At 52.4% G+C, this 23839-nt stretch overlaps 1 protein-coding gene across 1 annotated transcript; it reads left to right on the top strand.

Annotated features, from left to right (window-relative positions):
- Positions 1-16243: 16243 nt before the first annotated feature.
- TCIM (transcriptional and immune response regulator) lies at positions 16244-17377 on the top strand. Its single transcript, XM_068662357.1, has one exon. It carries the CDS (start codon positions 16307-16309, stop codon positions 16625-16627), a length of 321 nt encoding a protein of 106 aa, XP_068518458.1. The 5' UTR covers positions 16244-16306; the 3' UTR covers positions 16628-17377.
- Positions 17378-23839: the final 6462 nt, after the last annotated feature.

Raw genomic sequence — 23839 nt, 5'->3', positions numbered from 1 at the left:
CTCAAGGCCAGCTGAAAGGGGGGATGTGGATGAGAGACATGAGCAGACAGGGGCAGCAAGGGGCCCCAAGGAGCGGGTGGTCGCTTGGTGGTGATGCGCCGAGTGATGAGGGTGTGCTTTTATTCTCCATTACCAGCTTGAGGGTTCAGGATGCCACCAGGGTAACGCAGCAACTTCTGGGCACACACAGAGTTCACTTAATTCTCGGTGATCAATATTGTGCTGTGGCAGGGGACATATGGTTTCCAAAAGGGCCCAGCAAAGGAAAATCTCCCCAGATGAAGACAAGGTCCTCCCCCAGGCAGCACCCAGCCCAAGGCAGGGCTCAGCCTGAGACAGAAGCACCACAGCTCGTGAAGCAAGAGCAGCCAACGAGCCCTCAGCTCCGCAATTCTGCGGCGGCTGCGCAGCTTTTCATAACACCAGATGCCCAAGTGGCCTGATTTTACAGAGAGCACCCCCAAATCCCTCGGCGTTGGCATCCTGAGGGAAATCAGGCCATATGCAGCCGTGTTTTGTCTGCCCGGGTGTGCTGGCACGGCCACCAGAGACAGGTTTCACACCCAATCAGTGTCTCAGTGCAAAAATAGCTCTGGCAGTGCCACTTCTCCTGCACTATCAGAAGAAAGTCAAGGTCCTTTGAAATGAGGTTTCATTCCCATAAGGGTAACAAAAAGCTCAGTGCACGGCGCCTTGAATTATTAAAGCTCCTTGCTAAATTCTATTTTGTGCCCTCTTTTGAAAGGCAGTCTTAAAACTGGGGCTTAGGCGAAGAAATCTTCAGTAAACAGCCTATAGGAACATGTCAGCACCTTTAAATCTTTGTCTGGCAGCCCTCATTCCACTCGATCTTCATTTCTGAATAGCTACTGCATATTTTATGTAGGAAATATTTCATACTGATGATTGTCTTGGTCTATTACATTTCAGACCATTTCAGGCAAACAGCAAACTGGAGGGGAAAAAAAAGTCACTCTGGCTAAATGAAAAATATAATGAGGGCTCCCAGGGAGCTCATGCGGATGGCCATTGTGGGGGAGATGCGGGGGCTGTCCCCATGCTGCAGAGCACCTAAGCAAAGGCTGGTCGGCAGCGATGCCAGCGCCAGGTAAAGGCAAAGGGGCCCCAGAAGGCGCTGTCCTTGTTGCAAACCCTCCTGGAGCCCTCGCTCCCTGCCCCTGCATGGGCAGAGCCCCAGCAAAGCTCAAACAGGGGAGGGAGGGCGCAAACCTGTGCCCCCTCTGCAGGGAAACGGAGCAGGGCAGCCAGAGGAGAGGTGGGAGGGCTCCGGGACCCTCCTGCGGGGACCCTGGGCTCTGCCAGCACTGCTGCGGGGATGAGGAAGGCGCCTGCATTGCTGTGTGCTTCCTCAGAAATTGTTTCTGAGCCCACGGCTTTCCCAGGCCGACAAACAACACAGCGAGGGCTCATCAGATCTGGCTAGAGTTTACGAAACGCTGTGAGAGAGAAGCATGCAGTGACAGCGCAGGCATTAATCAGCTTCATCTCCTTTAAAGTCGGTGCGGGCGGGCCCTGCGCGCTCAGCGCCCAGACAGTGATGCACGGCCCCTTCCTGCCTCTGCTCCCGGCAGGCTGGGACAGCTTCTCTGCGAGGGCTTTGATTTCTCTCTGTTTCCAAACCACTGCTGTCTAATATTGATCACAAGACGCAGACATCTAAGGTCTCAGGTGCATTACGACTGGAGGCACATTGCATTTAAATAATTTAGCGGGCCCCGTGCCTAAAGATGCCACAACACATTTGAAAATAACACGGCGCTTGGCAATTCTTGTGCAAGAGCAAAGGAAATTCTGAAGAGAGGTGCACGGCGCTGGTCGCTGCCCAGGGCCTGCAGGGCACCTGAAGCACCGGGCAGGATTAGGCCCATTTATTCAGCTTTTTATTGAAGTCAAACAGCAAAAGAGCAGTCCCGGCTGGATGTGCCCAAGGGCCAGGCTGGGAATTCCTGCAAGTTCCTGTGATCGCTGCTCCCTGCAGGGAGCTCAGGGCCCTCTCGGAGCTGTTGCTGCCCCAGACCCAGCTCCCAGGTGGATTTCTCCTCGTTTAGCTGCCCAGCAGCGCTGCTGGGCTGGGGCTGTGCCCGGGCTTTGTTCCACCCCCCTGAGTCAGGCAGCACCTGCCAGATCAGCTGGGAAAGATCCCTGCCAGAGAGCTGATGCAAAAACCAACAGGAATGTCACAGCCTTCAGCTGCAAGCAGAGCAGCGGCTGCAGACCCAACTTAGCACTGCCCACACAGAAAACTGCCTTATCAATACAAACAGAGGTGCTGCCCCAGCCGGACTGATGCACACATTTCCATTGCGAGACTGCAGCACGGGGCCCGCCTGGCAGGCACGGCCCAGCACGGCCCAGCACGGCCCAGCACGGCCCAGCACGGCGCAGCTCCTGCCCTCCCCTGGCAGCTGGAATCTCTGGTGGGCCCTGGGGGGGTGACATGGGGGCCAGGGGTGCTCCAGGTGCTTCCCAGCTCTCAGAAACTCCGTGTAAAAGCTCCCGAGCTGCCTCTGCCCACTTGCAGCCGCTCCCCGTGGTGGCTGGGAGGCCGGCACCGCTCCCGCAGCACTCGCAGCCGCCTGGCACGCTGAGCAAGTGCTTTGCCACGACTCCTGCTACCACTCCGGTGAATATTTGAAATCGAACAAGAATATAAACATTTGGATTCTCGACACTTCTCAACCCCAACCTTATTTATCATACTTGGCTGTGCTCCTGGAGCCAGGGCCAGAAGAAGCTCCAAACAGTTTAGGTTATTTAACATGCTGCGCATAGATCAATCTTGCTCTCCCCTCTAGCCACAGGCTTCCCTCTGTGGTTTGCTGCAGTTATGATGTCCATCAATATCCAAGTAATTAAAATCCCCCATTATCCAGGTTCTGGCTGCCTTACGAGCTCCTCATAAGCTATAAAATGTTTCATGACCAACTTTCCTTAAGTGCCCGGGAGGTCTGCAGCACCATCTCGGGATCCCTCAGCTACCATCATTATCCTAAAGGCCCTCTGAAACTGCAGCCTGCTCCTGCCCGAGGTGTGCCTGACATCCCTCTCCGCACCATCCCATTCTGTTCCAGCACAGCTCGTTTTCTCCCCCATTTTTCTCTTCCCGTTTAACTCAGAGCCACTCCCCGAAGCCCTCGGGGGCCGGTGCCCAGAGCTGGCTGGCACCCAGACCTCAGGCTGCAGGTCTGCGGCCGGTCACAGCCCAGAACGCAGCCCCCTGCACAGCCACTCTGCCCTCCGTGCACTGGGAAAGCAACGAGCCCTAAAACTTGTACCCGCAGCCCCAACTGTCCCTGTATCACAGCCGGGGGCTGTCCCTGAGCGACTTGATGTGACGGACATGTACCAGTGGGGAAAAATTTGTGCAAAGTACTGGTCTCTGAGTCGCACTCTCCTCTCCTGCACAGCTCAGCCACTGGTCTCACAGCAATTTAGTAATAACAACCAAGTTTGCTTTGCAATTCCCACTTGGGAGGAACAGGAGGGCACAGGAAATAATTGCCTTAACCTTCTTGGCACTGCCACTTGCCCGAGACACGATGCTGTATCTGGTACATGCTCTTGCCACTGCGTCCCTCCGAATGCTTGACCTGGCAAAAGCTCAAGAAGTGCAGAGGGCTTTATCTCTGCCTGGGGAATTACTCACCTCGGCAGGAGTGACTGCAGTCCAGATATGATTAAAGGACATGACTCAAGCCAAAAAGTGCTAATTACAGCACAGAAGGAGGAGGAGAGAGGAGCTGCTAAATTATGCCTAATATGGGAGGGGAGTGAGGAACAGATTGAAGAGCCATCACCGTGATGAACAGGGGCTGCCGGCACTGCTGTGCTGGGGATGCCCTGGGCGCAGCGCCCCGAGGCAGCCACAGCTCTCTCTGGCAGATTTTTTCCTGCCGTTTGTCTCTCCCCTTCTGCCTGCTCTGCCACACTCCATTTTGTATGCTCCTTGCCCAGGGGTCCCTGCCAACGTGTTCCTGGACCTGCCTCCTGCAGCTGGCAGCAGCCTCACCCGCCCAGGAGAAATGCTCTGTCAGGGCAGGAAGGGCTCCCTGTGCTCCCTGGGCAACCACAACTAAATCTCTGGCTTTTTGGAGTGTTTTACCTACCCAGCCCTAACAGGCAGACAAGCATCCCTGCCCCAGCTACATTTACTGTTCTCCATTGCCTCGTGGTAGCTGCAGCCTGTTTGCTGAATCCTGATTTTCCCATTTTTGGCTTGCTGCTGCAGCGTGCAGTCTGCTCAGGTGCGGGCTCAGCGCTGCAGCAGTGCTGGGAGAAGGTGACGAGGGACTTGTGTGCCCAAGGCTGCCGTAGGGCTGTGCTCCTGTGGCTGCGGCTCTTGGCACCTTGTTTCTGAGCTCAGTGTCAGACAAATGCTGTTCGTGTATTCCCAGGGATTTGGTGCTGGTTCCCAGCACCGGTCCTAAAGCGAGTCACCAGATGGAGGGCTCCCCAGGGGGACCTTTGGGAAAGAGCTTTATTTCAAACCCTGAAGTCTCCAAGGTATGGGCAGCGTTTATAAAACATTGCACCATTAAAGCTGTTTGGAAATAGTAGGAACCATCAACCAAAACATCAGCATGAGAATAAAAATAGCTTGGCATGGGGCAAACAGCTTGGAAACTAGCCAGAGCTAAAGCAGTGTCTTGGCAAAGGTCTTTGACCTCCTTACAAATATCGCAGTAACTGCACGCTGCTGCTGCAGCCCTGCCAGAGCCCTCTGCTAGCAATGGGAATGTTTTGGGATTGTGTTTGCAGCCTTGTTGTAGGAAATAACACACAGCTGGAAGAGAGGGGTGTGCTTTGTACCTCCCCTCCCCCAAAGACTGAGGGAACATGAAAAATTCATCAGGACAGAGGCTGAGAAACATCCTGGGGCGTACAGGGGCAGGGCCATGCGTGGCCCCACACTCGCTGTGGCCGCAGTTCCCAGGCTGGAGACTGGGGTGGAGGTGCTGAGCCCTTGGCACGTGCCCGGCCCCACCAGCAGCATGGTGCTGAGCAGGGCAGGCAGCCGTCCTCGCCCCGTGTTGGGGCAGCAGTAGTGTGCACGCTGTGACTGCAGGCTCTGAGACTGGGGCTGTCTTCTTCTGTATTTACTCAGAGCTGAGCACAGCAGGTTCCTGGTTCATAAGGAGCTCGGGTAATTTAAATAATAAATACTATGGAGAAAGTACATTATTATGAAATACGGATTTTTCCGATAAATAAATCATGGCCGTCATTTGCATGTATGATACCAAAAGGCTGCGCTTGGGACATCTGGCACTGGCTGCAGTACCTGTCTGACACGAAGACTTGCAATAAACTGACGTCCCTTTCCTTCAGCTCTCCTGTTGCTCCAGTTCCACCGGGTTTTTCATTTTAGGATTAGCGGAGATGACGCTGCTTGGGCAGAGCCCTTTTTCTACAGATGTTTCCTCACCTAGAAAACTCTGCCCCAGTGCCATGAGGCATCGCTGGGCATGGTGCAGCATCTCTGCAGCTGAGCAGCGCAGGCAGCAGGCGCTGGGAGCCCAGCCCCGGTGTGCACACTCGGTCCAGCAAGGGGAAAGCGGGCGGAGGCTGGGAAGGGTTTCTCCAAACACTCGGCGCGGCCCTTTCATGCCAGGAGCCAGGGTTTAATCACTGGCTGTGCCGGTGGCGTTGCGCCGGTGCCGCTCAGAGGAAGCGCCACGTACGCCCCATCGCCTGCTTGTGGAATTAGTCACTGCAGCTCGCCGTTGCTAGACCAGGGTAAACACGAGCAAACAAAGACGACCGCGTCTCCAACAGCCGCGGTGAGCTTACGAGGAGAACTGTACCACGTTTCCCATGAGCTCTGTCAAACAGATTTCTTCAATAAAATAAAAATAAAAAAAAAAAAAAAAAAAAAAAGGAAAAGAAGAAAAGACTCTGCTATTATTGCAGTAAGAGGCGGTGTCATGCTGGGCTCCGCTTCTAAATATATTCTGTGTTTACTGTATGCAACAGTAGGAAGCTTTCCGAAAAGGCACCGGGGTTGCTCTGTTTTTTTTTTTTTTTCAGCAATCATGCTTCACTTGAGCCATTTTTATCCTGACAGAAACGGAAAATATTTTCCTGGTGTCATTTCTACTGATCAAAGAAGTTTCCTCAACAGAGAGGAGCCCCATGGCCCTGCGGGGAGAAAGCCACAGAGGAAACTATTTTACTAACGAGGTGCGGGGGGAACTTGCTGGCAGCAGGATTCGCTGTGAGCAGATGAGGCGAGCCAGGACACGATTCCTGTAAGGCCAGGAGTGGTTAGCCAGGCTATTAATTCTTTTCATTCCCAATTAATTTGCTGAACGAGAGGCCTGGTGTTTACCTGCATGCTGGCAAAACACAGTGCCTGGGAGTAGCGGACGGCTGCTTCTGCTGCCTGCCTCGCAGTGCCCGGACAGAGCTGGCAGCAGCAGGAGCTGTTCTACTGGGGGGGGGACGGGACCCTGCGCCTCTGGGGGTTGGTGCCCAGGGAGGCGTGCATGGGAGGATGAGGGCACAGGAGGACGAGGGCACGGGAGGACGAGGGCATGGGAGGATGAGGGCACGGCCCCTCGGTGGGAGCAGCTTCGGGCAGCTCGGTGCCCCCGTCCTGCCTTGCCCCAAGGCTGCTGAGTGCAACCCTGTCTGCAAGGGCAGCTGCCCCCCCGTCTGCCCCACAGCTTCCTGCTGCCCCCGCTGGGGCAGATGTCAGGCTTGTGGAGGAGTGGGGATTTCTGGGGTTAAACAGCTACCAGATTTTGTTTACTTTCTCCATCAGCTTTCCCTAAACAGCTTCAGTCAATGCTCCTTCCACGAACCTCATTGTGGCCGGAACTGACTCAGCTTTCTGCATGGAGGGATTTTTGTGGATGGGCTCACCGGCCTCGTTAGTGGCACATCACGCTCGCTGCTGTTTACTGATCGAGGACTTTTTTTAACTTTCATTTGTGTTTCGCGTCAGAGCGGCATGCACAGAGCTCCCTGACACATCCCAGCCGCCCCCACAATCCCTGGACCCCCATGCCCCTCTCTCCACTCCCACGCACTGCCAGGAGCCCGCCGAGGAGCTGGGGCAATGGGGGGCATTATGGAAAAATGCATGCAGAGCCACAATGGCAATTTGGCACACCAGTTACATGCTGCAGCCTGCTGCAGTGCCAGGCCATGCAGGAAGCCAGCAGGATCAAAAACACTTGTTTTGACCTGTTTTTCTCTCAGGGTTTCTTATGTAAGAGACAAAAGAGGGAAAGGGTTAGGGTTGCAAGCTGCATGAAGGCTTTTGCATTCACCTTGAAAAGCCTTTACGTACTGACCACACCATTCAGTGCTCTCTCTTGCTCTGCCCCATGTCACGCCACGAAGCAGAGCACCTGTGGGAGCAGAAGAGTCAGAGCATCGCCCCGGCAGAGGCCGGCTCCTGTGTGAGCAGCCCCAGGCAGTGCATGAGCTGCAATAAAGTGCTCACCGTGCTGGTCTGGGTGATTTGGACCAGGCTCTTCAGCAACATGACCTGCAGTAAGGGCCCTGCAGTGTATGTACTACAGTTTGACCTGTTAAATATGAAGCATGACCTACACGAAGAGCTGTAGTTAAGCAGCCAGGCTTACAAGCCCTAAGACTCAGCTTAGAGGGCATCTCCCAGTTGTCTTCCCCAGGCTGGAGGGGTGCTGACAACAGTGCCCGCTCCCTTTTGGCTAAAAGAGCCTCAGCCAGACGCTGGCAACAGGCAGATTTCTCTTCTGAAGGTAGGTATAAAGACATACGCTAACCCGATTTGCTTCTCCCAGGCAGATGCTGATGACTTCAGGGCACAAATTGCAAAACACGCTGATGCTGAGCCCCCAGCAGATCGCAACCTGAGTGGGAGGCGTCAGCTCATGCGCACGGTGAGCAGTTGCTGCTCAGTCACGCTTCTGTCAGGGGGCTGCAAAGCTCTTTTTACCGTGCCTATATATACCCACACAGCATCATCCTTGTCCCCTTTTCTCCCCTCTGACACGGCTGAAATAAACTCCCAACTCTAAAACTATTCTTTTGTGCTTGAACTGTGTGCATAAATAAACCGATGTAGACAGACAAAAATATCCATAAACCAGAACTGACACTTGACAAGGATTCAAGGGCAGATCTCTAGAACAAAGACAAGGCTTCCTTGTAAACAAGGCATCAGTCACTTAGATTACAATAATTAGGCAAAGCGACCGTTGGGAAACTTCTCGAAAGCATCGTGGCAGGAGCTCACCGTGCCTGAGCGCAGGCGCACCCCATGCTGCTGCCCGGGCAGCCTGGGCACCTTCCCACTGGGGCAGGCAGGATGGAGCAGGCTGCAGCCAGCTGAGCCCAGCCCCGCTGCAGGCACGGGCGTCCTCCCGGGGCACGGGGCACCCTCCCTGCCCACGCTCTGCCCCTCGGACTTCAGCCCAAAACCGCCTGCCTCACCTCTGTGCCGGAGATACGCTTTATAGCCCTGCTATTGCTTTTCTGAGTGGGAGCTGACGTGTTATGGACTGCAGTGTGCTGGGGAAAACAACGGCTGGCACGAGTTCAGTAACCCGCCGTGACCCCGGCCGTGTGGCCGCGCTCCTGGGAACTGCCCGGTCCCGGCCCCTGCGGGGGTCCCAGCCCAGGGCACGGCCAGGCCCAGGGTCCTGCGGCAGGGCCAGAAACTGCCCCCAAAGCAGGCGTGCACCCCCCCGTCAGCCCATGCCATGTGGACACCCCTTCTCTAGCTGCCGGCAGCCCCAGGGAAGGCAGGGGCTGGGGGATTTGGGCTGCAACGCGCCCCGAGATAGCAGCAGTGATGGGAGGAGGGATGCAGATACTGCTTTTCTAGCAGCTATGGAGTGAAAGCTGTCAGGCCACAAGAGAGGGTGACGGGGAGGCAAACACCATCTGTTTTCTCCGAGGAACTCTTTTATTACTGGAGGAATGAAATACAAAGCTGATAACACCATAATTTCAAGCTAATCTCCCACACACTTTACATACCCGTTGATTTCCTGATAAATCCCCATAGTGCTCGGGCTGGGTGTTTTCCTCAGCTCTGATGAGTTTTCTTCACTCAGCATTACTCAGCCGAGTGTTCCCCAAGCCTCGGCAGTATGCTGCAACCAAACACCCGCTGCTGTTCCCCGAACCACAGCCCCGACGGGACCTCCCTCTGCCATGTGCTGCTTCTGCATTGCTGCAAGATTAAGGAGCCAAAACCCGAATTTGCTGGTTTGCCGCTCACAAACTGCCCTCCTGTGCTCCTGGGCACGCAGTGGCAGGCAGCGAGGTGCCCCATTCCTCACCACAGGACTGGTGTTTGGGCTGTTCCCAGGTGGTCACAAACCAGTGCTGAATTTTGCAGGTTGAACTGAGAGCTGCCCCAAAACCAGCCGTTCCCCATGCCCTCAGCTGCGCACTGTGCCACACAACTGCATGGACATCACCTCGGTTTCCTCCACGGTGCCCGGCCTCCAACCAGTCCCAAATCTTTGGGGCAAGCAGGCTACAGCTGGGAGCTCGTCTGGGCCATCTCAGCCCTTACCAGGTACCAAAGATACCAAATCCCTGCGTGCAGCCCTGGGTTGCTGCCTGCGTGGCTCCAGGCACGGCGGGGCGGCACCGCGGTGCCCAGAAGCCGGCGCAGCACAAAGCACGCGTCCTGCCTGCCACCTCACACTGCGGCTCGGCAGCAGTTACAGCCCCGACAAAGGGGGCACTTGAGACCCGGGACGTGTGTCTGGTACTGTCAGACCTGGGCTGGGCTGCGGCAGTGACCCAGGCAGCCCCGCGCCCGAGCCCCCCGGCAGGATTTCCCGCGAGCCCGTCCCTGGGCAGCAGACAATGAGCTGTCTGGCAGCTGGAGACGGCGCTGCCGTCGCCCTTCTCCAGCGAGGGGTAGTCAGGACCTTCAGGAAGATCAAACAGGAAACTGCAGAGAAAGAAGAAAAGTTTGTTCGTGATTGAAAGTCTAAACTTTTATTACTGTGCTCAGCCTCGTTGACCCGGGAGGAAGATGTTGAAGTCAGCACGTTAAAATACTTTCCCTGACTCCCATAAAACAGCAGCAGGACTTTGTGAGCCGCTCTGCCAAGCCGGGGGTAGGCACTGCCCGTGCCCAGCACCATCGCAGGGAGCAGCCTGGCTGCGGGGGTACCCAGGCTGGAGTTTCACCTTGAAAGATGGTTTTGGGAAACCTCAAGCTAGGAAGAACCCACGCACGGCCTCCTTACTCAGCCTTCCCATCCCCACCACCTCCAAATCCCCAAAGGAGCAAGCCTTTTTCTCCAGAAGTCACTTTGTTGAATGCACAACTTCTTTAAAAGCATGCAGGCTTTTAGATCTGCCAGAAGTTTCTGTTTCTGTTCCTTAGCAGCCATGATTTACTTACTGTAACTGGCTATTCATTATGTCCTGCACTGCATTATTAACTCAGTGATCGTACATTTAGCAGAGAATTTATGAGAAATGAGGAGACATTCATTATCAGTAATACCACAAACTTTACTCTTATATGGTCTCTCTGTGCGGCGATGGGCTCCCGTGGCCGGGCAGCGGTGCTCGGAGGCAGCTGGCAGAGCTGTTCCCCCCTCAAAGCAGCACCCTCCTGGCTCCAGGAAGCCTGGCCAGCACCCCTGGGTGCCAGGACCAGCAGCGGACTGGCCCACAGGGGCACGGGTGCTGCAGCCACTGCAGCAGCCTCAGCAAGAGCAGGGCTAGGCTCTCACTCCACAGCCCCAGCACTTCTTACCAGCTCCTCTTACTGCATCAAAACCATGCAAATGTCCTGTTTTTTTTTAATTTTTCAGCTGTTCTTAAAATGGCTGGAGAGCTAAAGAGCTGCCCTTCACGGCAGCCACAGGACCAGCTCTGCTGTCACTGGGACAAGCCCCTGTGCTCTGGCGAGGGCCTGGCCCTGCACGCTGGACAAGCAGCTCTGCCAGAGTGACATGTATTTTAGGCAGTTGCGTGAGCACAATTATCTAGAACCAAGCTGAGACATTTCTTTACTTTCCAGTAATTGAGCTGTAGCATGTCTGCTGTTTAAGAGCATCGTGTTGTACTGCACATCTGAATCTGACACCACAGGTCAGGGCACTGGAAACACGCAGGGCTAAGTGCATCTCCCAGTTCTTATGAACTAGGAGCACAGAGCACTGCTCTGAGATCTGGGGACAAATGTTCCCAGAAGCTCTATTAAAGAAACAACAACTACAGGAAAACAAAACAAAACCAAACCAAAGCACCACCAACAAAACCAACAAGCGGAGCCTGTGCTGTAGAGCAAAAGGCTGCATTAGCCAAACTTGCACGCGGCAGTAGGTAGAGGAGGTTGGGAAGCTGGGCCAGGCACTGCCATTCACACGACCTGGATGTCTGACAGATTCCCAGGAATCTGGATTCCAGGAGGAACACGATGAACTGGTTCCTCTCTGACCTCCAGCCATCCCACAGCTGTTTCTGTGCTGTGGAGAACTCCATCTCCAAATGCATTTCCCAGCCAAGAGCAAACATGTCAAGAGCTGTATTTACCACTCCTAAGAAGGGCAAGGATTCTCCAACCTGCACGAACAGGGCTGAAAGTGACTCAGAGGTCAAAGAAATACAATGAGGGAAAGGATGGGAAACATGTTTGGGAAATGATGGGGAAAATGGCCTGAAGTTCTTGGACATTTTCAAATTCTCAGATTTTTCCATTGAACGAACTGAAAGGCAACTCTTGTGTTTTCAAAGAGAAACTCAATACCCTTTTGTTAAGCTGCAAGGCTGCCCTTCCCTGGCTCAACACACCCAGAAACGCAGTTCCCACGAATGGGACGTTTGTTGTGAACCATTCAGCTCTAACTAGTCCCCGCTCAGGCAGGGCATGTGTGGCCAAGAGGCACGTGCAGCATTGCCCCTCTGTTCAGCAAGCCGTGGTGCTTGCTCCGCACCAGCAGAAAGGGGCTGTGGGCACACAGGGGGCTGGGCACAGCCCTGGGGCAGCCGCCCCCCAGCACCGCACGTGGCACGGCCGCTGCCCCCATTCAGCTGCACCAGCCCCTGGTCAGACACAGCCCAGGTCTTGGTTGCTACCAGCCATGAGCTGATGGAGAGCCGTAAGTCCCCTTCTCACCACCGGGAATTATTTCAGGTTTCCTCTGCCCAGCTCCCAGGGTTCTGGGAAAAGCAATTTGGCGTGGGCAGAAAAGTGCCAGGAGAAGGGAGCTCCTTGTGAGCCAAGCATGCTCTGGCCATGAGCTAAAGACACACGTGTTTTCAAGGCAATAATTTCACATCCCTCTCCTGTCCCAAAGCCTTCTAAAAGCCCTTCTACATGCTCAGTTTCTGAATATTTAAGATATGACTTTGCCAAACAAAGATTAGGGCAGTTAATCCTCATTTCTTTATGAGGAAAGCAATACTGTTTAACAGTTCACTGGTATTTTAAAGGGCAGATGGTCTGAAAAACTAAAAACTCCATTTTCGAGGATAGATTAGCTGACACCCCCCTCCCCCCCTTTTTTTTTTCCCACAATCTCTTACAGCTAAAGTTTTATGGCTAAAGAATCTGATAACAATTGGTGCAGTTGAGCACTGATTGCACGCTCCTGCTTCCGTGTTTGAGCTGTCACACAGGTCTGGTTCCTTATTTCACCCTGATTGCCAGAATTAACAGCTGTTTGTGTTCCTGCTGGCAGCACAGAGCACAATTTCTGCCAGAGGTGTTATCCTGCCCTCTCTGCTATTTGCTGCTTTCCCCCGAGCCCCAGCGCAATGAAAAGCACCCGGCCCATCTTCAGAAGTTCCTGCCTCTCTTGCAGGAGTCTGGACAACAGCATCCAGGCAGCCAAACAGGGATCTTGGAAGCCTACTTTGAAAAATCTCTTCTAGGAAACAACATCAATATTTTGCTTGGTGAGGCCTCTGCAGCTCCAGTGCTCGTTGGGGCTGCCGCATCTTTCAATACCGAGGCGATCGTACAAGCAGTGCGGGCTTCGGCAGGCGAGCGAAAGGAAAGCTATGCAAAACATGCCTTCACAAAATGCATCCCAGATTGCCTTGTTTGGACTGATTTTGGACTGCTACACCAATGCAGACCAAGCTCTCTGCAAAAGCTTGCAGGGGTGAAGGCACCCATGGCTCCCAGCTGCCACCTCCCCGGCCACACCAGGGGCTGAGGGACCCAGGGCCCAGCGCGGGGCTCTTGGTTGGCAGAGCAGGGAGCAGAGGTCGGGGCTGCCCGGCATGGGGGGCACCCACAGGACTCCTGCAGCAGCCCCTTGCTGTGGATGCCCCCCAGGCAGATGTTTCCCATCCTGGCCGGGCGATGTGGCCTCCAAGCCACCCACTCCGAGTCTTTTCCCCCAGTGATTGCTTGCTCTGATTGCTAGAGCCAGAAGGTTGGTTTAACCTACAGAAAATAGGTGCCTCAGCTTCAAAACTGCTGCGGGAGGACCCCCAAGCTCAGACAAGGTTGCTCCTCCTCCCACAGAAGAGCCCCATGGCAGGAACCCTCCACGTACGTCATCTCCCAAAATGCAGGGATGTGGCTAAGCTGTTCTGCAGAGACAGAATAGCGGGTTGGGATTAATCCTCCCATTAACGTGTGAAACAGAGCGTTTACATTCACGAAGCAATTATACAATAATAGCAGGAGAGCTGTGATAGAAATCGCATCTTGTCTGAAGTTTCTCTCCAGCCCAACACATGAATAATTCCTCCTAGGCAGTACTGGGAAGGCAGTATTAAAAGAATGATATAAAAAATAGTGGAAAAAACAGACGAGGTATGCTTCATCTCTCAGTCAGAGTTGAACACAACTAAATTTATGCAAAGTGGGAAGAGAAGCTTGAAGGGGCAAAGGCATTTGTTACTGCTCAATGCAAGATGAGCTCACAAAAAAAAACACATTCTTCATCTTGGCAGCTTTTTGATGTCTTACTCTTAAAGCATCAGTTTTATTCTCGGTTTCCATGGCAGATACTTTTCTGAGCTTGTATCTGCCACAAATATTGCTAATTTATGCTATCAGCCATATTTCTGCAAATACCTGCAGAACGATTCCATGTGCGGTAAAAACAGTAAAAAGTAGGCATATGTTAACATGCCTCAGCTCCTCTTTTCAACTACGGGAAATCGTGCTTTGCAGAGGGAAGGTTTGTTTCCTACATCTACAAGATCACCGCTGATCTCCTGGTGCTGTTTTCTGGCCCTAAGTACGTTGCAAGTGTGTGTCTCTGTTCAGTGAAGCAAATAATGTTTAGCATTTCAGATGGACACTTTTACAGGCAGGTTTTCCCTTCACACAGTACTTCAGGCAGCACTTTGCGTCTGAGCAGGAGAGGAAATCAACACGCACCTTCCTTCTTTCTACTGCTCCCCCCCATTTCTTTTTAGCAAGCCACCGATAAAACATGGAGCTCTTCCACAGGCAGAGGCCCAGAAGCCAGCCACATCAAAAAGATCCTATTTTAAGGGCAGATTTACCCTGCAAATGTTGAGCAAGCATCAGCTGATGTGTAATGCTCTCAAATTCAGCAAAGTTACAGTAGAGTAAGAGGCTTTTAAGTTTTTCTGGCAGGAGGAGAATTAAGAGGTTTTGTAAAGGTTTCAGTTTATACACCGAATCATGTAATAGCTAGCAGATACAAAAGAAACCTAGGAAAACTGTAAAAAGCAAGCCATACAATAGTGGTGATGCAGAACTGCTGGAAAAAAATCCCAGGCACGTGCAGCGAGAGCTCACGCAGGTAACAATGGCACCGAGCAGCGCCTGGCGGAGCCGCCGCAGGAAAACCCCGTCCCCCAGCAGGATGCGGCTGAATGGAGCGTGCAGGGCTGCGCCAGGGTGTGCCCGGCTCTATTTACGATTCCCTAAGTCACAGATAGGAAAGTGGTCAAGCAGTTAAATGCACTCCACTCCCTCTCCTACAGATAAAAAGCACGGCGAGCCCCGCCAGCAGGAAGTGCAGAGGTTCAGTTGTTATCTAAGTGCACGGAGCTGGTGACTACCGATTGTTTTGCTGCCTGAGCAGCAGCCTGGCCTGCTGTATTGTCTAGTAAGCAATACAGTTCACAATTACTTTATTAGTGCCATTATTCTATGCCTGCACAAATGCCTAGCACATGGACTTTGTGGGCTTTTCCTCAGTAGAGCCAGGGGAGGGTTCCTGCAGGGCTGTGCAGGGACACATCCCTGCCTTCTGTCCGAAGGAACAGAGGTGTTAGAGGAGGGAGGATGGAGTGACAAGCAACCAGGGGACGTCACTGCGGCTCTGCTCCTTGCTGCAATCACCTATCACCTCCACGGCTCTCCCATAAACAAGGGAACCCCCCTAAGTAGTGGACAGTCACGGGGACAAAGCTTGTTTGTGGCCTCCTTGAGTGGGAATGAGTAATGGAGAATCATCAGCACAGCTGGTATACAAACAACTGGTTTTCCAAACAGTGCCTCTGCAGCATCCGGCCACTTTTAAGCCATTAACAAAAATACACTTATCTCTGGATCCTTGGCCTTGAGCAACCTTTGAACCCACTGTCATTCCTGGCCAGATTTAGTGGGGTGCAGCTCTCCACAAGGTTAGATTTCTAACCTTGTGCACCGTGGGGCAGAGAGATGCCACCTGCTGCCCCGCTACGTGCAAATTGGGCAGCTCCAGGTTGTAACATCCCAGGAAAGTCACTGCAGAAGAATTGATGGATTAGCTGCCTTTGCTGAATGGCTTACTGCTTTGAAAATACAGCTTTGTGAGCACTAAATGTGACCTGTTCCATCTAGAAAGCAGCAGAAAGCATCCCATACGTAGACCTGAGCAGGTTTTGCTGCCTTGTCCTTCTGTCTGTCTGGGATACGGACAAGTAGACATCTGCAGGCACTGGCTCACAGCTAACCTCTTGTTAGTACTGCAATAGCTCCCAATATTAACTTTTTATTAGGTGCAAGAGCCTGTTGCAGCAGGCAAGGTTTTCTAAGTGCAGAGCTTTTCTGAGCACAACGAAAGGCCACGAGTGCAGCTTGAACTGTACAAGCTCAAAGACACACAGCGGTGCTGGGAGCTGTGCGAATCCCCTCCTGCACCAGGTCAAAGAAAAACTCACAGCAGAATCTCAGCAATTTTTTTACACTCGGCTGCACAATAGAGGAAAGTTGGCAACTTAAATGTTAACTTGCCTATGACTATTCAGTGTTGACATCAGCGTGACCTCATCACTGTAACTTGAGCTCTCCGGCTTTTTCTCAGCCTGCCTTTAAATAGCAGCCTTCAGCACAGCTACCACACAGATCCCTCTGATCAGCCCCAGAAGGCAAACCCCAGAGCATCCGACGTAGATGAAAGCAAGGAGAAGCAACACAACCTCAGCCATGTCCACCTCCCTGAGAGTGAGCCCCTCGGTCCACGGCTACCGCTTCGACACAGCCCTGCGCAAGAAAGCCGTGGCCAATATCTTTGAGAGCATCGACGAAGAGTCGCTCCAGAAACTCTTCAAACACTCCGGAGACAAGAAGGCAGAGGAGAGAGCCAAGATCATCCTCGCCACCGACCAGGACGTGGAGGAGAAAACGAGAGCACTAATGGCTCTAAAGCAGAGGCGAAAAGACAAGCTCCTCCAGTTCCTGAAATTTCGGAAATACTCCATCAAAGTCCACTGAGCTGGCGAAGGGAAAGGCAATGGACGAGAACGTTTCGGGATGAGACTGCTCGCCACCTCCTGCCGCGGGCGGCACGCTGTGCTGCCCTGCGAGCTCCCGGCAGGATGCACGGTGCTGGGAGACAGCCGATGGGACCGGGACTGCCCGCGGCAGCGCCGCAGCCTGGGGCCGATGCCCGGAGGGGGCCAGCACACCCCAGCCAGCCCGCAGCTCCGCACGGCGGGTGCTGCTCACGGACTGAGCATTTACTGACTTCGTGTGTTTGCTTTGCCTTCCTGAACTTGTTACCTAAAGTTTGAAACCTTTCTAAGCCTCGCTGTTGTCTGCTAGAATGGAGAGTCTAGAGGTTGATCAGCTACTGATCATTTATCATTCTGCATTTGTTAAAATGCTTTGAAGTGCACCGTGTGGGTGCAATAAGTTCAGCCTTCAGGGAATGCATTTGCTCTAGAGACACAACGCGACTGTACCTTGTCTTTCTCATGCAGTATGTGTGCATTATAAACTGTTGCACAAAAGCAATAATAATGACATATTTCCCTGAATTTACTGTGAAATTCCTTAATATTTTGCTCACTTCCCATTAACACTGAATTTCTAAATATCATAATTACCGTTCTTATTTGTATAAATTACATTAGATATTAGACAAGTATTTCATGGTAATATTTTATAACAATGCTATCATTATATTGACTATAATTTATTGCATATGGCAAACTGAAATTTAATAAATTATACCGTAAATTATTTCTCTTGTCTGAAATGCTCAATTCTCCTGGAGGAGTGGGTTTATCCTCTTTTGGTCATTTCACACAGATCCCGTTTTAAGAGCAGACTGCTTATACTTCTTAATTACCAAGAATGCCAATGTGCAGGCTCTGTTCTTAGCCTGCAACATTTTTCCCTGAAGTTCTGCCATCCAGTTCAGCAGTACCAGAGTTTTACCCACAGCTGTGCTATGCTGACTCTGGCATTCCCAGAAAAACCTGATAAAATTTAATTGTAAATCAAACTCAGCTGTTAGTTTCTCCTCTATGAGGAGAATGCCTTATGCTCATTTTTCTTAGAAAATGAGCAGCTCCAAACAGCAAGTGGTACAGTCCTCAGGCTCTCGCTATTCCTGCAAAGCAGTGTTAGGACTTGGGTCCCAATGAGCCAAAACAAACAGAAGTGAGTTATGAGCACCGGGGCAGCAGAATTAAACTTAGCCTTTCTGCTGTACTATCATGATAGAGTATGTTGAAAATACTTAAAAATAGCCAAGACTAGTTATTAATAAGTGTCCTGTAATAACCTCCTACTTAGGAAAAAAATGTTCCCATGACTCTGTTCAAAACAACAAAGTTAAGAGTTTGGAAGACTGATAGGCCAGCTTCAGTTTTGTTTTTTGCCTACACTTAAAACTCCAAATTACCTATAAATCAGGGAGACTAGAAATAATCCTTTAAATTACTTAAGCGAGTGGATAACTGTAATCATTTACAGTGTGATGCAGCAGATCCAGAAGGTCCCCAGGAGCTCCACGTCTGGAAGTGAAGCACCCCCAGCCCCCCACGGCCCTGGCCCCGCACAGGAACGGCTGCAGCCTGGGGTGTGCGCTGGAGGTCTGGGGCTGGGAGGGCTGCAGCAGGGCCCCAGCAGCACTGTCCCAAGCAACCGTGTCCACCAAGAACCGTGGGGCAGCGGAGGAGACACGCAACCATCCCCGTCCTGCTTCGTGGTGGATCCAGACCTTTCTGACGGGCATTTCACATCGGCTGTTTCCAAAAAAGGCCAAACCGGGCCCGCTGACCTCACTCCAGCCACCCCCGGGCTTTGTGATGCACTTTCTTTCCTCCCACCCCAGGAGGTTTTCCCATCAAAGCCATTCCTCGTCCAGTGAGCACTCCAAACAGCAACCCCGCGGGGTGCCACAGCCACCAGCGTCCGGCTGCCGTTGGGTTACGGCGTACACTGCGATGGAGGGGCCCAGACAACCCTGCTGCGAGAGGAGACTAAAAAACCCACAGTGGCTACCAAATCGTCTTTCCACCATGCCACTGCTTTCTATTTCTCTGCACTGCTGCTCAGCCCGTGCTTGCCTCCTGTCCCAGTCCTGGACACAAACTTTCCGTAACGCAGCTGCTGGGCTATCGGGGTCTCACCCATCGCTCAGCCCCAGTACCCAAACCACGCACCCCCACACTGAAAGAGCTGCGAGTGCAGAGGGCAGGACTGAACTGCTTCAACAACCCAGGCGTTTGGGAAGAGGGGACCAGCATCAGGACAAGCCCCTCACACAGCAGGGTGCCGGCACTGCGGGAAATGCAAAGCAACCTCTGCGGGGCAGCGGGGTGCATCAAAGCTTTGTCTGGAGTTCCTGATGTTACTGTCCACCACCAGGACCCGTGGCCCCCACATTTATCACCACATGCTGTACAACTCAACCACACATCTAGAACCTGTCCAGAGAAGTTTGCAGAGCTGGTGACAGCCCTGCTCATGTCCCCCGGGCAGAGGCAGCCCCTGCGCCTGGCACCCAGGGGGCTCCTGCACCAGCCTCCCCCATGCCTGACACCCACACCTGGCCCAGCAGCACTGTGCCAGGGGCACCGTGATGCATCATCAGCTGAAATTCTCTTTTCTTGTGAAGGAGAATCTGAAGGAAGTCATGACTGCGGCAGACAAAACAATGTAAATTAAAGCATTTGCTGCTGGCACATGCTACTATTGCCCAGACATTCCTGCTCCAAACATTTGCATAATGTGATTGGTAAGGCCCTGTGACTTATGGGGTTTATAGTTCCTCTTGCCTCCTTACATTTAAATTATCAACACAAGTAATAAATAAAGTTCACCTTATAAAGCTTTTCTGATAAGCGAAGGTCACTTACCAAAGAGCTACATGTTTATTTGATTTTACAGTTGAAAAAGGCAGTTTTCCTTGGCCTCAGCCTGCATTCTGCTTTGGCAGGCTTGTACTTTGTGAACAGCAGTGCATCGTGCAGTGAGCTGGGTATAAATTGCAATTCATTGTTATGAAACATTTGTCAGTGAGCCTGAAGTACAAACAGCCCAGTGCTGCATGCTGGCCACCCACATTCACTGCTGCTTTCCCCACCGCTCCTGGCCAGGGCTGCACAACGCGCCCCAGCCCGGTGCTCCCAGCAGGCCGGGTGCTCTCGAGGCCGTGCTGACGGCGGTGGATGCCTGTGCCCAAGCAGAGGCTTGCTTTGCTCTGCGAGCCCGGCACGATCCCCGCAGGGTAGGTGCACGAGGGCGGGTCGGCCGCATTGTGCCGGGCCCTTCCTGAGCGCTCGGTGCCGCAGACTCTGTGTCTGTCCGAGCGTGTGCGCTGCATTCATGAGACAGCTCAGAAATGCTCCTGCCAGACACAGAGCCCATTGTCAGCCTGCCCCACGTAACAAAAAGAGGAAAAGGCCTGTTCAAGGTATTTCCTCCCTCCAGGAGCCGGGCGTTTCCATTAATTCTTCTCTCTGAGTCAAACTGGCTGTACTGGGTGTCCCTCTGCCCCAGCATCCTGAGGAACATGCGTCCGAATATCTAATTTTATCTGGCTTTTCTAGCGCTGCACCACAGGCAGGAGCAGGGGCAAGGGGCAGCTGGGCACCCACCCTCAGCTCGAGCCACCCTGTCCAGCTCCAGACAGCAGCACTGGGGCAGAAGCCACAAAAAGCAGGGAGGAAAACGAGCAGAAGCCTTCTAGCAACATCTCTGGGTGGTCAGGCTGGGGACAGGCAGCGAGCAGCTTGTAGGGTGCTGGAAACAAACCGCCCAGAGCGAAGGGGAGCTCAGCTGCAGCAGGCAGTGCCTAATCCGTGATCCCATTAGTCCCCACCAGTCCCCACCTCCCCAGTGCCCTCCAGAACTGCTCTTGCAACTGTCCTGGTGATGGGGAGACAGGGTTGGAACGAGTCAAAATCCACCTCAACCTGTCCACTGTGTTCAGAAGGAAGAGGAGATGTTGCCCAGTGTCCAAACACCCTGTTCTGTGACCTGCTGGTACCCGGTGAAACCAAACACACTGCGTGAGCAGAGTCCAAACCGAGCTGGGCCAGACCTCACATGGTCTGTGCGGAGGGACAGGGTGCTCCAGACAACAGCAACACCTCCCGGGCAAGTTTCCCTTCCGGACCATTGAGCAACAGGGCAAGTTAAAAATTGACTGTTCAGCTAAACTTCGTGTCTGTGTCACTCACAAGTACACACTCTCCTTTGCAAGCAGGTGATTCAGCAGCCTGGGTGCACCCGGGGGAATTGGCACCCATGGGAGAGAAGCTGAGCACAAAGCAAGCACAAAGCAAGCACAAAGCATCTCCGGACGGGTGATGCCAACGCCCTCGCCTCCTCTGCAGCCCAACCCAGCAAAGCCAGCTCAGTGCCAGGGCTGACAGCACCGGGGTGGACACGTGCTCAGAAAAAAGGCACAGACGAAGCACATTTCATCTATGGCTGCACAAGAAAAACCTCTGCTATAAAGCATTCTAAGTGTGAGTGAAGAGCCATAATGTGGTGAAGTTTATGGGTAGGTTAGTGCGCCTTTCACAGAAAAGGGCTGGCTGGGGATTTCAAAGCACAAACGCCTCACAAGCGGCAAAGTGATGCAACAGGGCCCTTTCGGAGTGATGTACAAGGCTGTTTATAAGAAGAAAACCCTCCAAATAACAGTAGCCAACAGGAAATTACATGGTTGCTATATATCTTTGCTAAAATGTAAAAGTTAAACTAGTACCAGAGTCTTAATATAGGGGAATTTTCCTGACACAGTCAGGAAAACCACCTCCTGTCCATTGAGCTGTATGCCCGACTGGCACCCATGGCACAGCCTGCAGGGCACATCCTGCATCTGCTGCAAGTCCGGACTCCTTAACCAAGTAATCCTTTGGGCTTTCACCACACTCATGGAAAGCCCCGCTTCCGCCCAGCTCCGAGTCACCAAATACAGACTGGTGCTGCGCTGAGTCACATTGACATGACCAGCTCGCAGAGCTCCCATGCCAAAACCACACAGGGCAGAGGGATGCAATGCTGCTGCTTTGACATTGCCACACATACGAGGGACTACATACAGAATACATGAACTTGAACCGACTCGTATAATCCAAAGGAAAAAAAAAAAAGTCATATTATACTTGGACATATTTTCCAACTGAGTTTCTATGCAAAATTCACCTGCCAGTCTGAATGGTTAAAAAAAGGTTCAAATCTAGATGCAGTTTTCTCTTTCTCTCTGAACTGTAAAGTACAAGAAAGACTCAATTTGTCATTTCACAAATGTGCTAGTGAGCAATCAGCCCCTCTGCCAGAATTTTTGGGAGGCTCCGATTTACATCAACCCACCCTCGCCTGAGTGTCATTTTTGAGCCCATTTGCAGAATGACTGCGGAGGGCTGCAAGAGTTCAAGTACAAACCCAGCATTCAAAGACATGTCAAAATCTTGACCCGAGTGAAGTCCATGGAAAAAGGCCAAGCGAGTTGAAGGATTTTTGTACAGAGGTAAAAACCTTGAATATATTCTGCTGAAAACGCTGCCAAATATACACTGTTTTTATCCCAGATCTAACAATAAGCCTCTTCCCTAAATATTGTGCATTCTAGCTGCAATAAAAAGTATGCAAAAACGCATTATGACATTGGAGAGATTTATCAGAGCCAAGAACCAGGTTTTCCCTAGCTAACTGGCCAAGACATAAAATAGCTTTTTAAAGCAAAAGCAAATACAGCATTATCTACCTTGTGAAACTAATTATCTGCAGATCAGAGGAAAAAAAAAAAGACCTACGCTACCCCCAGCCAACTCCCCCCAACAACCGCAGGCACTCCTTAGAGACAAAAATATCAAGACAACTTTCTTCTTGCTGTAGAATTTCAGAGTCTTTCATGCACACTTTTAAAAAAATATAAGGAAAATACAAAACGTTGGATAAAGTAACCTGATGAAATAAAGGTCTCGCATCTGCTTGCAGCAGAACCCAAAAGCCCGTTGCCAATATACACCTGTGGAAGCTCTGCTTGCCATGAGGTGTGACCAGGGCAAAGCAGCCCCGAGCCCAGGGACACGGGGAGCAGCTCCCCCAGACCAGCCCACGGACGCTGCCCCTCCCCTGTGCTGCTGTGCACAGATCACGAGGCCTCCGCAAAGGGGACGAAGCCTCAGCATCAGGAGCTGCACGATGCTGAATTTCAGCGTGCATCCTGCAGTCGTGTGGCCCAGCAGGAAGGATTGCTTAACCCACGTACACTGTCCAAAACCCCGCTGCAGAGCGCACAGCGCTGTCCCAGCCTCCTCAGATCCCTCCTAACTGCAGCAGGAAGCAGCAGAGCCATGTCCAGAGCTCTGCAAACCCACACAGCCTCTCTCGAGTTCAGGGAAACTGCACGCACACCACCTGCATTGCAGATAAACCCTCCCTACTTCTTCTAGGACATTCCCCCCCCTGCCTCCACACCCTGCGCTGCCCCCTCCCTGCTTTGCTGCTGGTTCCTGCCCACCGCCACCATCCCCGGCCACCCCCGCTGCACAAACGCAGCGTTACCCCGAGTTTGTTCCCTAGGAGGAAAGGTGCCCAGCACGATGCCAGATGCATCTAAGCAATTAATACTCAGATTAGGGCACTTTAACAGCCTGTTTGCATCTACCTGCATGGACTGATGCATATTTTTTCCTAACAGATAATGCTAAACTTATTAAAATATTTGATATATTTACCATTCATTTTTCTCACAGCAATTCATATTAATCCTATGTTTATCCAGAACACATGCCCTGAAAAAATCAAATATATGATAAAGAAGAGCAAACATGCAACAGAGTGAAACTCCAAAACGCTGCCTACCAGGCGCACGGCAGCTGCACTGCTGATGCAGGAATACGCAGGCTGCACTCTGGTTCTGAGAGCAGAGGGGCCACAGAGCCTCCCTTGCCCAGTGCAGGCACACACCTCACTGCCCTGGGACACGTATCCCCAGAGCTCATGCAGGATCACAGCAGGCTTCGTTAGCTGCTGGGCACTGATCAGCCACACTGTCAGCACCCCCCTGCCCCACCGTGCAGGAACCCATCATCCCCCAGACGTGTGTGTTACAAACCTCTGCACACTCAATTGCAGTGCTTGCGGTCTGCCATAAGTAAATAAATTAGGTGTAATTTAATATTTGATTGTAAGAGTTAGTGTTCTATTCTTTACAGCTTCTCAGGTGAATGCCCA

This window comes from Anas acuta, chromosome 27, assembly GCF_963932015.1.
Source record: "Anas acuta chromosome 27, bAnaAcu1.1, whole genome shotgun sequence".
Taxonomy (NCBI): Eukaryota; Metazoa; Chordata; class Aves; order Anseriformes; family Anatidae; genus Anas; species Anas acuta.
This window is presented reverse-complemented; position numbering and strand designations above follow the sequence as displayed.